Source organism: Sander vitreus, chromosome 24 (assembly GCF_031162955.1).
Source record: "Sander vitreus isolate 19-12246 chromosome 24, sanVit1, whole genome shotgun sequence".
In the NCBI taxonomy this organism is placed as follows: domain Eukaryota; kingdom Metazoa; phylum Chordata; class Actinopteri; order Perciformes; family Percidae; genus Sander; species Sander vitreus.
In genome coordinates, this window is record NC_135878.1 from 8,539,444 (window position 1) to 8,556,377 (window position 16,934).

A 16,934-nucleotide genomic window follows, 5' to 3' on the forward strand; every position below is an offset into this window, starting at 1 on the left:
AGTGTCATTCGGTTTTTGTCATGACAGGTTATGGTTAGGGTTAGGGTTCATGTGTCATGACTGTGTCACTCTTATGTAGATACCTTCAAGTAAAGTGTTACCAAATACTGTAACACCCAAGTTGTAATATATTGGAATCATCTTTAAATCCTGAAATGTTTCTGCTATCTCTTGTTAAGAGGGTTAATACAGCCCTCATCTGGGTTTGATGACTTTAAAAGGTAACGGAGAAAGTTGGATTTTATCAGTGGACAACTATGTGATTAGTCGTGACAATCAGAAAGCTAATATTTCCTCTCTATGCCTGTCAATTTTGGGAGGAAAAACGTAGTAAATACAAGCAATTACTTCGTTATGCAATCTCATCCCTGTGGGAAACTTGAGAGAAATTTAAATTTGTCTCTTAAACAGCTGTAAGTGACCCTCTTCAATACCACCACACCACCTCTAGTCTACATTTACAGTTTCACTTCTGGGTCTATCAAAATTAAATGTCATGGGTCCTTATATTTATTCCTCCACACTTAGAAGCTCATACAAATGTCACGTTTGGCACAACTGCAGATGGTATGAAAGTGTTGCCTCACCTCCTGCTACCATGCAGATTTTCATGAAGACGCACTGACAAGCCACATTACTCATCATGCTCCCCATGTATGGAAGCCCTAAGGTTTGCAATCACACTGGGATCTCAGTACTGCACATGATTGATGGGAGCGCTGTGACTGGCAGTGGACACTTGAAAATAATGTTAGCTGAATTACTTTCAAAACCTACAGTTTGATTGCTGTCCAACTTTAGCTCTCTGTCCCATTACCTCATATATATATATATATATATATATATATATATGTTGACAGAAGTGGAATTTTATTTTTTTGCCGGTCAGAAAGTGAAGTACTGGGCGTACAGCTCCTCTTCTTTTACATGTTCATTGCGTTTTCCTGCCTCCACCCCCCTCCCGTCAGATGGTGTCGTGGCGTAGGCCTCAGGAAGGCTGAGGGACGGAAGAGAAACAGGTCTGTTAGGATGGTGAGAAGAGACAGAGATACTCAAACTGAACATACAGATGTGTACAATCAGATACACACATTTTTAGTAGGCACGCATGGTAGCTTAGTAGGGTTTGCAAAAAATAAATAAATCAAAAATCGTATGTATGGTGATTTTTAGAATCGATTCTTTTCCCTAGAATCAATATTTTGTATACCAATGATTCATCTAAATATTTTCTGTTTACACGGTACCGCCGACTGTGACTACATCATGTCCGTTTCCAGCAAAACAGACCGAAAGCAGAAAATGCAGAAAACACGTTATGTTCTTCTTTACAAATTAAATAAATGTCAGAGTGACTGACATGTGATGGGCATTCTTTTTAGAAAACAATTAGTTTTTAGAAATGTCTCCTGGTATATCGTCTCTAGAAGTTTATTATTCAACTGTTGTTTTTGTTAAAGAAGGAAAAGAAAAATCGCTTTACTTCTAGAATCCCAATGAACGAAAATCGCAATACAAATCGAATCGGCACCCATGTATCGAGAAAGAATCGAAACAAAAGCACATGGTCCCAGCCCTATAGCTTAGTAGGCACCAACAGAAGTGAGATTCCCCTGTGTGTAGTGATTGAGGGCAGTACCAGAGTGTAATCAGGGAGATCCAGTGAGTGCTTGTAATAGATACCAAACAAGTGAAGGCTGGTGTGATGTCCACAATAGATGACCTTACAGGGCCTTAAACTGTTCTTCCCCCCACATACAAGGACACTTTGACACATGCACAGCAGGAGCTTGGGATCAAACCACAACCAGCAAGCTTTCATCCAGTTTCTAAACCCAGCTTACATTTGACCCTGCTTCAGAGATTAAAAAGAGTAGAGGGTGAAGAGATGTAGGGAAAGTGAGAAAAAACTGTTTCTCATCTTCAAAATAACACCTAAAAAACATGAGAAAAAAAAAAACTGACTAACAAAGCGTTTCTCCCCTTGAAATCAGCTTTTCTGAACATTCAGATTTTAAACCAACTGTTTGGTTCAGCTGGTTTGCAGTTTACATCTTTCAGCAGCAGACCTCCTAGTGTTTTCTCCTTCATCTCCTCGTATACTGTGTGTCCACTACCTGTTTGCTGGGAGAACACAAAGCACCAAAGCGTTATCTTAAAGGTTCCACATTTGCAACTTGCACTTCTAAGTTACTGCTGTGCTTTTAAATCACTCACTTTCTTTGCGTTTGAAGTCCCAATGAGACTGATTTGTAATTGCAAAGTTTCAGGGCTGGCTCCCTTTTTATAAGGGGGAGAAAGAGGAGTGAGGATTGAATGGAGACAAACTAAGGAGTGAGGTGAGAGATACAGACATTGGGGCAGTGTTGTAGTCAAGACCACCTAAACTGAGACCAAGGTGTATCGAGACCAAGTCAAGACCAAGACTTTGAGGGGTTGAGACCGAGTCAAGGCCAAGACCAAGACCAGTGGCAGACAGCCAGAGCTTCTCTGTCTCCCGCATTCACTTTCTTGGGGGTGCTTATTAAGGGGGCGGATAACAAATTTCAAATTAGAAATGAGTCAAGTTATTGGTTGCATTTGAAGAAGGAAGTTTTACATCCAATCGCAGTAATGATGTTAACACATACAATTAGCCAATGCACAGGCAATTTAGTGATATCCCTGCAGTTGTGGTCCTGACCGGTCTTGAAATAAAATCCTGAGTCCTCTTTATCCGAGACTGAGACAAGACTCAGTAAAAATGCGGTAGATTCAGAGACCTTCAAAAAGTGGTCTTAAGACCAAGACCGATCTTGAGTACTACAACACTGCAGTGCGGGCAGCAAACATCACGTAATTCGCTACCTGAATTAGGTGAAGTGAAAGTGAACCGAGGGCAGCAGTGCCAAGAAGACAGATTGGTTCTCACCTCCTAAAGCTTTGCAGGCCCTGATGATGCACCAGGGATTCCTGAGGATGAGGAGCATGAGGAAGAGCAAGGCTTGGCATGGGATGATGTGGAGGATGAGGAGAAGGAAGAGGAAGAGGATGCTGAGGAAGAGGAGAAAGAGGAAGAGGGCTGAACAGTGGCAGGGCTTTCCCAAGAGGTCTGGGGAGGGAGCTCTGGAGGGGGGAGTGAGGAGGCACAAAGCGGCCACCTGGTCCTACCTCCTCCACCTCCCGTCCCTCCTCTTCTTCTCCTTCATGACTCATGGCGGGAGGGCCGACCAATCGGAGAGCTGACTGGCTAGAAAAGCTGGTGAAGCGGTGATCTGATTGGCTGCCTGTTTTTAACTACAGACACACATAGAAAGGCAGGGTTGGGGAAGGTGATGCCGTGTTAGAGGAATGCATTTAGTTTGTAGCAAAAGTAAACCGCCCAAAATCCAATGAAGAGCAGGACAGAGTCGCTAACGTTAGCCTACATTCTGGTATAGAAGCATCCAGGACCGACTTCCAGACAGTGGGGGAATACAACACAGTGTACAGTATGTGCCAGTCCTGAACTGGGCTTTTTCTAATGTAACCTGTAACCCTCACACAGTTAGCTAATGACACCCTCCCTGGCCTTAAAGTTACGCTTGGTTAGCTGGACATGCTATCGATTGCAGCTTAGATGAAGATAAACACACAGTTTCCTCCAGTCCTTACAATTTTGAAAAGGTTCAAATAGACCATCCAAACTCTTTACATCTAAAGTATCGCTCTCACCACAGCCACATGCACATCGCTTCCGCATGTAGAGAAATCCAAAGCTTGACAGACCTGACGTGCCTAGTTACAGTTGGTAAGTTATGATTGGACAATCACTGTAGTCAATTGCCCAACTCAAGAGGACTGCAACTGATCAAAAAAACACAATTTAGCAATGGTAGAATATCAAAAAGTCAGTGAAAATGGATGACATTTGTTGAAGTAGAAGAGTACAAGGCATCTTGCAAGAAATAAAAATGGTAGAAAAATCTGCGTTGGCACAAATGGGCCTAAAATGCGGATTTGTTGGGCGAAGAGAGGTGTACTGCTGCCTTCACTGACACTCTCTTGACACTATCACTCGGAGTTGCCAAAGTCAAAAATGTTCTAATCTTGCACACCGTTTCACCAAGTTTTGAAATGTAAGAAAGGGAACCGAGGATGTGTATGTTATCTAATCCGAACAACCCACAGTGAGCAACAGTGGCATGAGGAGGAGGGAGGAGGAGGAGAGGACTGATGTTATGATGCTGAAATCAAGCATGGTTTCTGAATGACTCCCAGGATCAAACAGTATGTATGACAGCTGTGTGCACACAAGAAGGATGATGAGCAGCTTTGTGCACAGATATCAATCAGTCTTTATGAGGCTGTTAGTAATGTTCACACACGCAGCAGCTTTTAAATGAAATAAAATAAAAAATGTTTTAACATATCCGAATAAAAAAAAGAAAATCAAGGATTACAGTGTGTACCAGACTAATGTTTGTTGTGTGGGGATTTTGTGATTTCACCTGTCTGAGCTGAGTGGCCTTCATACAACCACCCCTCAAAAAAGGGGGCCGATGATGTCATAAACACCCAAACGATCCTCGACAGCCATGCCACTCACACTGACAAGGGCTTCTGGGTATGAGACCACTTACCTTGATAAGAGGGTTGATTACACCAACATTGGCACTGGAATTGAAGACCTTGTTGAACCCCGTCTCTCGGTTGACCAACTCCAGCTGGTAGAACTTCTTGTCGTCCTATGAAAGAGACGACGCACGTTTTAAAGTGATACTCCACCCAAGTTTTCTGAGTATCAATCTCTCACCCCCTTGTATGTTTAAAATGTGGCTGCCAAATGTTTTCACAGTGGAAGAAAGGGCGGCCATTGGAACAGGGCCTTTAACTTGCATAAACCAACACACATGGCCTTGTGTGTTGTGCCTAAAGACTGAGTTAAGCAGTGTACTGTATTTAGTTATAGTTTTACAACATGATCTTAACCCCAGGTCTGCTATATAGCTTTTTAACAGGGACACTTTATCTTACTGTCTTTAATATTCATCACAAGACAAATATGAAGAAGATGCGGTTGGCTCAGCTTCTTTTACTGAGCAAAGATGGTGGAGGATTCTGTCAAACTACTCAAGAATAAGTCAAGAATCAACTTTTTTTTGTCAGATGAAGACATTATTCATTCTATACACAGTGGAGTGGCTTTCCATCTTTTTGAATACCAAAAAACATACAAGGTGGTGAGTGTTTCTCCGGGAAACCATCTTTGATGACACAGACACCGCAGAGCACATTGACTGGAATGACTTTGTCCGCTCCAGATGACAATGTCTGCCGGCAACAGTTGCGATGTCGGCCGGCGATATCTGTGACTGCAGTTTAAAAAATAAGAAATCTTATTTGAGTGGTACACACGGACAGCAGAGAAAAGGATTATGCTGCAAGATGGAGTTGGGTTTCTGTGGATGTTGTGATACTCGTTTTTGCTTGGAGCTTTGGAGCAGCTCTTCTTACAACACCAACAATCCGACGATATCACCCCCTCCCCACCCCAGATGCCACCCCGTGTACTCACCACCAGCTTTTTCACCAGTGCTTCTCTTTCGGTGACCATCTCTCGGAGCTCCGCTATGACATGCAGGTCTTCTGGTCGGCTCTCTCTGTGTCTTAACTTGTCCTCTGTCCCCTCCAACCTAGACAAACAGACATGACGTACATACGCAAAGTAGGGCGGTAGGTAGATAGCATTACAAGGAGAAAGCAGAGACAGAAAAAGAGACAACTGAGAGACTATATGAAAAATCCTGAAAGCGTGGCAGCCTAAAGGAGCAACACAACAGACGTAATCACACTTTTCTGTGACTCACAGTATTTGTAGCGCAGTGATCTTGTCTTTGAGGACCTCCTGGGCCTTGTTGAAGTCAGCCAGCATGATTTGTATTTCTCTTTGATGGATTATATTTATATCCCCCAGATCCCTCTCATGTCTCTTTGAAAGGTCTTGTTCATGGGCCCTGCAGCAGAGACAGACAGACAATACTAAGCAATAAACCGCGAGGAAACAGTAAGTCATGTAATGTGTGTTGGATGCATGGACAATATCACAAGTTACACACATTACTACGTGGGCTCTCTTGTAATGCTAAAAAGAAATGGTATCCATGGTTACTGTGGAAGGAAGTCATGAAGAGGGTGCTGAATTTACATATGGGACGTTTACTTTAAAGCTATAGTGCGTAGCTTCTGTTGCCACCCCCATGAGGAATTGAGGAAACACTGTCGGAGCATCCATATGACCCAAGCCTTCGGTGATAGCGCACCACCCCCACCCCTCCTCCACGCAGCTGCTAACACGGAGGATTAAAAAAAACTTCTTCAGAAGAGGTAATTATCTTGTAATTGTGTTGTCCTTTGTCTCCAAAGCTGAATGCTGCTGTTTTTCTTTCTCAGCAGTGATGTACAACGCATCACTCGAGCTACTGCGCGCAGAAGTCACCTGACGACACCATTTTGTAAACACAGCCATGCTGAGAAATACAGAGAGAGTTTTGTGGAGGCTAAACTGGCTTTGTATCAACTCAATTGGCAATGACTTGAATGTAACGGATGTTTCTTAGTATAAAATAGTTGCGCATTATAGCTTTCAAGAAAACAATGGTAATCTTTGCTGGCAGAATCACTGCAGGCAAGGTTAATAGTACAGGCTGCTAAAGCTTGCATGACCAAGTGACTAAAATGCCTACCAAGCCGGACATTTTACAAGTGTAAAAAAAACTTGTCAGTGCTAGATATTCAAGTGTACTCAGTTCTGCCTTTCTGCTGCTTTCAGTATTCTGCTAAAATACAGAGAATTGATTGTCGCATAAATCCTTTCCAATATTCTTTTATTGTACAAATTGAACACTGAACTGAACATAAAATGCACCACTGAAAAAAGACCGACAGTTACATTTTAAAGTTTAGTTTTCTACCGATACTCTTTCAACCAACTGAAAAAAAACTAAGTATCTTTCGCGATATGTCGCAGCCTTTGGCGATATGTGTGTGTGTTTATTGCGCAAGTTTATATCGCGATAACGATATAATATATATATATATATATATATATATATATATATATATATATATATATATATATATATAGTGCAGCCCTAGTCAGTGCTCTGGTCTCACTGTTCAAGTGTTTTAGGAGCTTGACCCATACAAGGGACAAAAAGTCGGGATATCTGCTGCTTTCATTTTGACATTTTTTTTCATAAAGCTAAGTCCCCTAGCTTTATGGAAGTACAATAATATATTGCTGGAGTATCCATGTAAGAGCATGCATTCTTACTACACAACTTAAGATGTATGTTGCCATAACACATTTTTTGGTTGAATAAAATGGTCCCGACCCATTAAATGACATTTAGCTGACGCTTTTATCCAAAGCGACTTACAATTGCTAAATATGTCAGAGGTTGCACACCTCTGGAGCAACTAGGGGTTAAGTGTCTTGCTCAAGGACACACTGGTTGATATATCACAGTGGGACTTGAACACAGGTCTCCCACACCAAAGGCATGTGTCATATCCACTCTGCCATCACCACCAACCCATCTCTGAAAATGACAGGTCAGAGGTTCTATACCTACTGTTTTTTAGAAATGCTGTTGACAGAGTTAGATGTGTGTGTTACAATGTGTGTTAAAAAAAATAAAAATAATATATATATATATATATATATATATATATATATATATATATATATATTTTATCAGAAACACGTTGTGGCATAAATGAGTTTCAAAGCATAATGCTTTTAATCATAAGCTGTTCCCATATGACATGAGTGCAGGATTAGTCGTCTGCAAAACTGGGTCAGTTAATGTTGAGTCAGAGTTTAGTTCTGCACCCTTCGTTAATATAAAACACATATTTTAGAGTATGTGTTGTGAAATTGATGTTTGACAAATGTATGGACTATTCTGGTGTTATGTACCTTATCTGATGGTTAGCTTCACTGCGGACCCGCAGCACCTCTTTGCCCTTTATCTCCAGCTCTCTGGTCAGAGTGTCGATGGTCTCGTTCAGAGAGTGGATCTCATGGTCCAGATCAGTGATGCGGTTGCTACGGGAACACAGCTCTGCTTGCAGGTCTGATATACGAAGTAGGAGCTCTTGTTCCTAGAAGAAATACATTAACAGTGTACAAATTAACAGAGAAACGTAAAGAGAATGAGTTGTAAGTTAGAAGCTGCTGGTCAAACACAAACACAAGAAAAGAACAAAGAAGAAAACAGACCATAAGAAAAGAAAGAATCGCAGTTACCTGCTGACGACTGTGCTCCATAGCTTTCTCTAGATCTCGTTTGGCGGAAGTGTTTTCTTTAAGGTGGATCTGCTTTAGATGCTCTATTGATGCAGCATGGATGTGGTTCAGTTCTGCACGAAGAGATGCTGGCAGACAGAGACACCGGAGTTAAAGGGAGTGAACATTTACACATCGGGGAGAAGTGACAAGCGACATCTCAGCATCGTGGGAAGGAATATCACTGTGAGAAGAAATATGGCGGTTTGATGAAAACCAACTGACTGTGTACTAAAGTGATCACTGAGGGCAGATCATAAATGATGGCAATTTAATGCAGGCTGTCTATTTCTGTCAGATATTGAACATAAGGTTCAATTTTGACTACTTGTGTGCTGTACCTGTTCACAGACCACAGACAGTCGGTCCGTAACTCTTTGATCAGTGCAATTAAAATCCAGGGTAGCTTTTAACAACTTCTGTTAACACTATCTAACACAGAAGGCCTTGGTATTGCAAAAAAACTAGTGAGTAAAAGTGTTGTCATTCTTATGCCAAGTGATTAGCCTATTGCTTATTATTCTTCTTAAATGCAATTTGCTGATTTAGTCTCTTTATAACAGAGTTTCTAAAAAAGAGTCTTTTACATTTCAACCCGTGAATTTTAATCATCTTGCAGAGGTATACATCGTGTCTCTGTCCATGAATGGTTGGGTTTCCTTCCAGTCTTTTAATAGTCAAGAGATGGAGAATGATTTTTTTTTTATAATCATCACGGGAATAAGACTCAACACAGCAGGTAGGGTAGAAACTTCATCACCATAGGTAGAAACATCGTTGATGAGGGTTCAAACGTCACTGCTGTAGTTTAAAAACCATGCTGTGTGTTTTTTAAACTACAGCAATTAAGTATATGTGTATTATCATTTACCCAGCTTTGCTTTCCCTTCGTCCTCCAGCTCAAATCGCAGCGTCTGCAGCTCCTGGTCCGACTGCTGTCTCAGGATGTCTAAGGTCCTCCTGTGGGCCTCCTTCAAAGCGTGGACCTCCTCCCTCTGCTCCTGCTTCAGACGCTCCTCCAGGGCCTGGAGGAGAGGGGGGGATAGAACATGTTAGATCAAAAATACATTATTCCATGTGGTGACACAGTTGTGGAGAACCTGTGCTTTGGCATGGATGGAATTTCAGAGTTGGCTGAAAGAAATCATTGCATTTATGATGCCATGTTGTCGGAACATTAAACTCAGAAGACAAACGACGAGCACAAATGAACACTGTGGCTGTGTAAATAGTCAGTATGTCGACTTCATCTGCTTGTTTATTGAGCGTGCTGTTGGACACAATTTGTCCCACAATGCATTACATTAAAGAAACAAGAGGAGCTGCTCACAGCTACAAAACATTAGAAAATATATTAAGGTATTAATAAATCTAAGCATGTATACAATTATTGGAATAATATTCAGCTTTCTCTTTGTGAAGTTTATTTGGCAGTATCAATCGAAAGCCGCTGTTTATGACGACTCACATTGGTAATGTAAATTGATTTCTTGCAGGAAAATCAGTATGAAGAATGGAAGTGGGATTGGGAAAAGGATAATGTGAATTTGTTTGGTGGCCAACACAATCTCTGGTGTCTGAGAATCGTTGATGGCACCAGCAGGGAGAGGGCTCATAAGTCATGTGAATTATATGCAAAACATATGTACAGTAAATTATACATGCTAAACCCTGCTCGCACTATGCAGCCTTAATATACCATATAATCAAATGTTGGAGAAAACAAGTGTGAACTAGGATCTCCAGTTTGAGATTACAAAAAAAGGCTGAAACAAAAAAGTAATCTTTTCAGAGAAGCATTATTAAAAGGTCCCATGGCATGAAAATGTCACTTTATGAGTTTTTTTTTTGGTGATAGGTGTAAACCGAGCCCTGGGTATCCTGCTCTGCCTTTGAGAAAATGAAAGCTCAGATGGGCCGATCTGGAATCTCCTCCTTATGAGGTCATAAGGAGGAAGGTTACCTCCCCTTTATCTGCTTTGCCCACCCAGAGAATTTGGCCCCCCATGAGAAAGAGAGAGACATCATGGCTTGAAAACAAGCAAAGCATGGCAGTTGGTCAAGGCCACACCCCCACCCTCCGCTTTTCCTCTCTCCTCCTCAATAGCATTTAAAGCTACAGACACAGAAATGGCACATACTAAGGAAAGCTCATTGTGGGACAGGCTCTAGTGGCTGTAATTCTGCACCAAGGTTGAATTTAGGGAAAGAGACTTCAGATACAGTATTAGGGGACCACTAAGGCCGATATAAAAGAGACTTCAGATACAGTATTAGGGGACCACTAAGGTCTATATAAAAGATACTTCAGATACAGTATTAGGGGACCACTAAGGTCTATATAAAAGAGACTTCAGATACAGTATTAGGGGACCACTAAGGTCTATATAAAAGAGACTTCAGATACAGTATTAGGGGACCACTAAGGTCTATATAAAAGAGACTTCAGATACAGTATTAGGGGACCACTAAGGCCTATATAAAAGAGACTTCAGATACAGTATTAGGGGACCACTAAGGCCTATATAAAAGCATCCAAAAGCAGCATGTCATAGGACCTTTAATGCTTTTTCCTGCGGAAAGGAATCCACAAGAGATTGGGAGAACTGAGATTGGCCTGGTTGCCAACTTGGGTTAAACAGCAAAAACCTGGCCCAGTATGTTTTATTTAACATGCATGAAATCACACCGACTGAACAGTCTCATTTCCATAAGGTGCATTATGTGATCCAACCAACATTAAAAGATGTACCTGACACATCCTCTTCATAGACACAGTACTACAATTATGTTGTTCAATGGGGTAGTACAAATAAATCATCAAATGCCTGCAATATAATTATATGATTCAACCATAAAGTCAACAATAAGCTATTACCACCCTGCCTCATTTTCAATATAATTTAGCAAGGAAATGGGTGAAATTAAAGTAGATGAACCTAATGAATTGTTTCACATTGTTTCAAGCAGCTGAGAGTGTTCTCAGCTGATTTAATTGCTCCATGAATCTTTTACCTCCATTTTTCTCTGCAGCAGGAATGGAAGGATCGTTAAATTAAAACTGATAATATTAGAACTAAAACGCTTTCCCCTATAATTTCTGTAGACTGTCAATTTGTGCATTGTGTTGGTAGTTTCAGAGTCTCACAACCAATATTTACCTACCATATATAAATAATGTGCTACAGATTAAATTGGAAAAAAATGTCCAAATTGCAACACTGACTACTGCACTTTCCAAACTATATGAGGCTATAATTTCCTCTCAAGAGGAAATGACCTGAGGATAATGTCTTGAGTAGAGAATCCCAGGACAACAAATCGCATTACATGTAAGAGAAAAATCTTAATTTTACAGTTCTCATACTGAGGATCTCATCTTGCACCAGAAACTATTTTACAGACTTTCGCTGACCACAGACTGCAGATGAGAACACAGTAAAACATAAGTACAGCAGCAGCACATTTTTCTACTGAAAAGCACATTTGTACAGGTGTACACTGTCATAACAGGCACATACAAGTGTGCATTTTTTAAATAATTCTGCCTGAAGTGATACTTTGTCAATTTTAAACCAGTTCTGTCTCCTGGCAGTGTGGGCAGTGTGTTAAGATGAACGGTGTTTGGCTTCCCTTCGAGGCGTCAGTGCACGGAAGAGCAGAGGAGTGCCACGGAGGAGAGCCAAACACCCTAAAAACACGCTGCCCACACTGTCATGACACAGAGCTGGATTTAAAACGGCAAAATATCTCTTTAAAAAGGTGCCAGAACTAAAGACAGTGCCTGGGTAGCTCAGGGGGATAAAAGCCCCTGTGAACGACTGCAAAACTGAAAATGTTAATTTTGGCATCTGACTTTGATTCAATTTTAGATTTAGGAATGCAGTGTACGTGACAAATCCCAAGCCAGTACAATGCACAATTTCTGTACATGCTTGGTGTGTGTGTATTTGTATTTGTGTGTGTGTGTGTGTGTGTGTGTGTGTGTGTGTGTGTATGTGTCTGTAACTCCTACCCTTATCTGGTGTTGTCTGGCCTCCTCCATAGTGCTCAGGGCACAGCAGTGGGCCTCCTGTAGTCGATGCTCTCTCCTCTGATGTTCTCTCTGCAACTCTGCAAACACACACAAAAAGAGCCCTACACATGTACACTGTGATACCTCACAGTATCTTTAAAAACAGACGGGTTTCTATTCTGTTTAACAAGACAGATGACATGACAATCTGTTCCAGTCGCTGAGCAGAATGTGATAAGATATTATGCACTTTGTGATGGCTCAAATTTGTTGTAAAAGCACATAATACCAAAAAAAACAAAGCATTTCCATTTCAACTAATCCTGTATTTTTGTCTCATTGCAACACATCGCAATGTATCATCGCCCGTTGATTCACTTGCTGAGGTGTTGGGAGCTGTGCTGGTTTGGGAGCTGTGCTGGTTCGCACATACCCCAATGAGAGCGTGTTGACTGCAGCTCCTCATCTAACAGCTCACTGTGTGCGCCTAAACCACTCCTCTCTTGCAAATGACCATTTCTCCTTAAACGAAAATCTTAAAGAATGTCACTTTAAGGGAAGATTGACTGTTGCTGCCAGCTTGGAGTTGCAGTTCCCCCTTATACCAATTTCACACCGAGAGCTCAACCAGGGTTGACTTTGTGTTTGGAAGTGTTCGCTCACGTCCATCGACTTGGCCTCGCGACCCAGGTCGAGAGGTGGGTCGGACACGGGACGATTTCAATGTGAATTCCAGGGTCGCTTACAACCGGGGCAGGACAAACTGTCAATGGCTCGCGCAAATCTCTCTCTCTTTTTCTTGCCTTTTTTAAAATGAGTCGGGAAGCCTAATGTTGGATTTGCATTTCATGGCTCACACCGCGGTGACCATAAACCTAGCATAAGAGGAAAGCGGCATAGGCCAGCATACCTTTCAGCTGTTGGCTCAGCAGCTCCCTCTCCTGGTTAAACTGAGACTGCAGCTGCTGGAGAGCTGACTGGGACTGTGACAACTGCAGCTCTAGGGACTGTTTCAATAGAGAGATCTGGAAGAAAAAAAGCAGATATACACTAGTTACAGATGTTGATACTGAAGGGCAAAACAGTAATCTAAGTATGTAAAGAAATGGACAGACGTATAGGCAATAAAAGCAAATGTGGACAGGTCAGTGTGCCTGCACACTAAACAAAAAAAACAATGTTTCTGTGCAGCAACATCACATACAATTTCTTCTTTAGAGCAAATGGCTTCGGCCGTTTACGAAATATGTATCTTCAGGAAATGAACAACTCGCTCTAATTAATGCACACATTTAATTAGGTCAACGTTAAGTACATCTTCGCTCCCTCTTCGTGTTTCCACCTGCGCCTTTTCATTCATTCTTTAATCCTCATGGGAAAAAATCTTTTCTACAGATTGTTTTGACAATTATTCACTGGTGGTGGTATCGACACATGGATATGAGCCAAACACAGAGCTGTAGTTGGGAGATTTCGCCACTCATCTCAAAGAGCTGACAGCTTGTCAGACAACGAGCGACAGCGCACAGAACCAAATAACATAAAGCCAACTAGCGTAATCCCCATCACACTGCACACTAAACAGTTTTGTTTTGAGGAGATATTGGAACCTTTAGAGGCCAGACTGACGGCTCTGGCCCTCCACATGCCACTCTTCCTCAAGCTCCGGCATATAAATCCCTGGCAGGATTTCTTGCTGTAGGAGTACTACATAGTGACTGCGAGGTAAAATGGATTTAAAATGAGAGGATGAGGAGCCAGGCTGGGATGAAGTTTGTGGGGTTCTACACTGGATATGGATTTAAAAAGACAGAAGTATGACCTGTACAGTTTATCCTCCCTTCCTGTCTCCGTTATGTGTCTGTTAAATTGGATAATTTGTTACATTTACGGAAAAATACCAGGACATACAAGATTACCGAGGTGGAAATACCTTAACAACCTGCAGTTGCATCCATCTAACCATTGATGTCTTAATTAAACTCTCTCTCATGCACACATACCAGCACATACAAATAGCAGCCTGGGGCTTGTAATGAAAATATTGTAATGAAAAAGAAGTAATTATAGATAAGGATGGCACATCCACCCACACACACACAAAAACTCAGTTAGGGAATACATCCAGTAAATCATTTCTCTTTTGCTGTGTCAATCAAATGCTGGAGGCTGATGCTTGGTTTGACCAGCTAACGACAGACACGAGAGTCCACATTTGCAATGGGGCATGCTTCATTTTTGGCTTGTTTATCTCAAAAGTCAAAATAATTTGGATTAATTTGGGTGTTCAAACACTTCTTGTAGTCAATGCTGACCCTTAAGGAAATCACAGATGAAGAGAGACTTATCAGGTACAGTAGAGAAAAACCAAAAAGGCAAACTAGCTGCCATTGGAATTAATTAGTGAATGAAAACAGTATTTCCGTTAAAAAGAGAAACTCAGGGCACCTGAATAGCGGGTATGACGGAACTCTGTTGTTTTATATTAACTTGGATTTGTAAAGACAACAGATTAACATGGTGGGAGCATTAAAGTTCATATTAATAGCTAATAAAAACGAGAGATCTTTCACTGACGCGTTATTATGGAACTAGAGGATGGATACCCGAACTGAGCCCGTCGGACAGATATTTAGAAATGATGTTTGGGTTCAGGTCGGGATCAGTCATATCAGCGCGATATGGAATTGAACATTTTAAATTAAAAAAAGCTTATTATGTAGGAGCGCGCCTGTGTTAACGTGCGGCCCGATCCACACTCTATATGGAACCCACGCTACTTCTAGGCAAGACCCGCAAGGTAACCAAACCCGATTTGTTCAGGTTTTTATCCCCTGACCAGTCGGCTATCCTAACCTTAACTACTTGAGGTTAATGCCTAACCCCAACCAATCGGGCTGCTTCGTAGGGCGGGACTTGCCTAGAAGTTGCGTAGGGGCCTATAATAGTCAATATACTTGACGTTCCCCTTCCGGGATTGCTCCAGTGCCGCAGGAAATTCCGCCGGATGCATGTATTTTCGCCGATGTCCGTTTCCTTCCACTATCTTTGTGTTGAAATCTTAAACTCCGGTGGATTTCTGAGGACTATGGTTGACTGCTCCTCAGATCTCTGCAGGGTAAATCCAGACAGCTAGCTAGACTATCTGTCCAATCTGAGTTTTCCCTCGCACGACTATTTTAAAGCGGCTCCGTGCAGAGCTTAGTGCCACCCATGAGGATTGTGATTGGTTTAAAGAAATGCCAATAAACTAGAGCACGTTTTTCTCCCATCCCAGAATGCTGTGAGGACTAGCCGGACCCTCCTCCGCTCCGCAGCGTGTGGATGGTCTGGCAAAGCGAGACTAGGTCTATAATAACGCTTCCCTGACATGTGATAAAATATACAAAAACAAAATGTGTCTAATATTTCAAAATAAAACCCTGGTTCTCTATGTGGTTGAGGCTATTTGAGAATCTGCTGTATAGCAGTGCCTCTATGAATTATTTAAATATAGCTAGAACAGCCATCATACAAGAGTTGTCACTTTGACAGCTGCTAGTTTCAATCATGGGTCATGTGTGAACAGTAACGACAGCTTAAAATGTGAAGTGATGCATGAGGTATACGCACAAAGTATACTAGTAATAAGAGCATTATTATGCATAAGGCTGCAGCTGAGGATTAGTTTTGTTATCGATTGTGATTATTGTTTTATCCATAAAATGGCAGAAAATAAGTCATGACAAAGTACAGTGAAAAATATTTAGTCCAACCAGCAGTCCAAAGATATTACATTTACAAATTAGAGAATTTGTGGCATTTAAAAAAAAATGGTTGATTAGTTGATTATACAATTGTTTCTAATTAATTCTTACTTATGATTACTGACTTGTTAATATTTTTCGCTATATTTACTTTACTTTACATATACTGTATATGTGGCTATATAATTCTTTTAACTCCTTGATGTATTATTTTACTATTTACTGAATTACATTATTTATTTATTTTAATTTACATAAAAATGTTTTTCCAGCTATGTTTCATGTTTGTTGCCTTTACAGGAATTGTTCAACATTTTAGTTTATTAGTTTCTTTTTCTTGCTGAGTGTTAGATGAAAATGGTGTGTAGTAGAGTATACTCCTATGCATACACACAAAATAATGTATTTACCATTTATCTCTATAACTTAGAGGGCTGTGTCTTCATGTAGCTAAAATTACCACAAAAAAGCACAATTCACCAAAAGCCCTTTGATGAGAACATGAAACACAGACATCACAGATGCAGACACACACACACACACACACACACACACACACACACACACACACACACACACACACACACACACACACAGGTGTAAGCGCCTTAGGTATTTGGTCTGTGACATTGTTTGATGTTTATTTTCAGCCACTCTGCATGATCAGTTTGAAATGCAGCGCTTTGTGCTGTGATTACGGTTACCAAAACTAATGCAGCAGATTCAGATAGCCTCACTATAGAAGCCTTTATGAAATTATATTTCAAGTTTAAAGCTTAGTGCGTAACTTTTTGATATTAATAAACGCCTGTTACATTCGAGCCATTGCCAAATGAGTTGCTACAAAGCTAATTAGGACTAT

General features: G+C 41.1%; 1 protein-coding gene across 1 annotated transcript in view; it reads right to left on the reverse strand.

Moving 5' to 3' along the window:
* Window positions 1-851: 851 nt before the first annotated feature.
* fam184aa (family with sequence similarity 184 member Aa) overlaps window positions 852-16,934 on the reverse strand; it is a 51,271-nt gene continuing 35,188 nt past the window's right edge. Inside the window, exons 15-25 of the mRNA XM_078243846.1 lie at window positions 13,237-13,351; window positions 12,327-12,424; window positions 9,183-9,336; window positions 8,273-8,400; window positions 7,943-8,127; window positions 5,829-5,975; window positions 5,537-5,654; window positions 4,602-4,706; window positions 3,151-3,276; window positions 2,912-3,033; window positions 852-997 (exon numbers count right to left, since the gene is read on the reverse strand). Of these exons, the coding sequence (XP_078099972.1) occupies window positions 886-997; window positions 2,912-3,033; window positions 3,151-3,276; window positions 4,602-4,706; window positions 5,537-5,654; window positions 5,829-5,975; window positions 7,943-8,127; window positions 8,273-8,400; window positions 9,183-9,336; window positions 12,327-12,424; window positions 13,237-13,351 (1,410 nt within the window). The 3' untranslated portion in view covers window positions 852-885. The remainder of the gene's footprint in view (window positions 998-2,911; window positions 3,034-3,150; window positions 3,277-4,601; window positions 4,707-5,536; window positions 5,655-5,828; window positions 5,976-7,942; window positions 8,128-8,272; window positions 8,401-9,182; window positions 9,337-12,326; window positions 12,425-13,236; window positions 13,352-16,934) is intronic.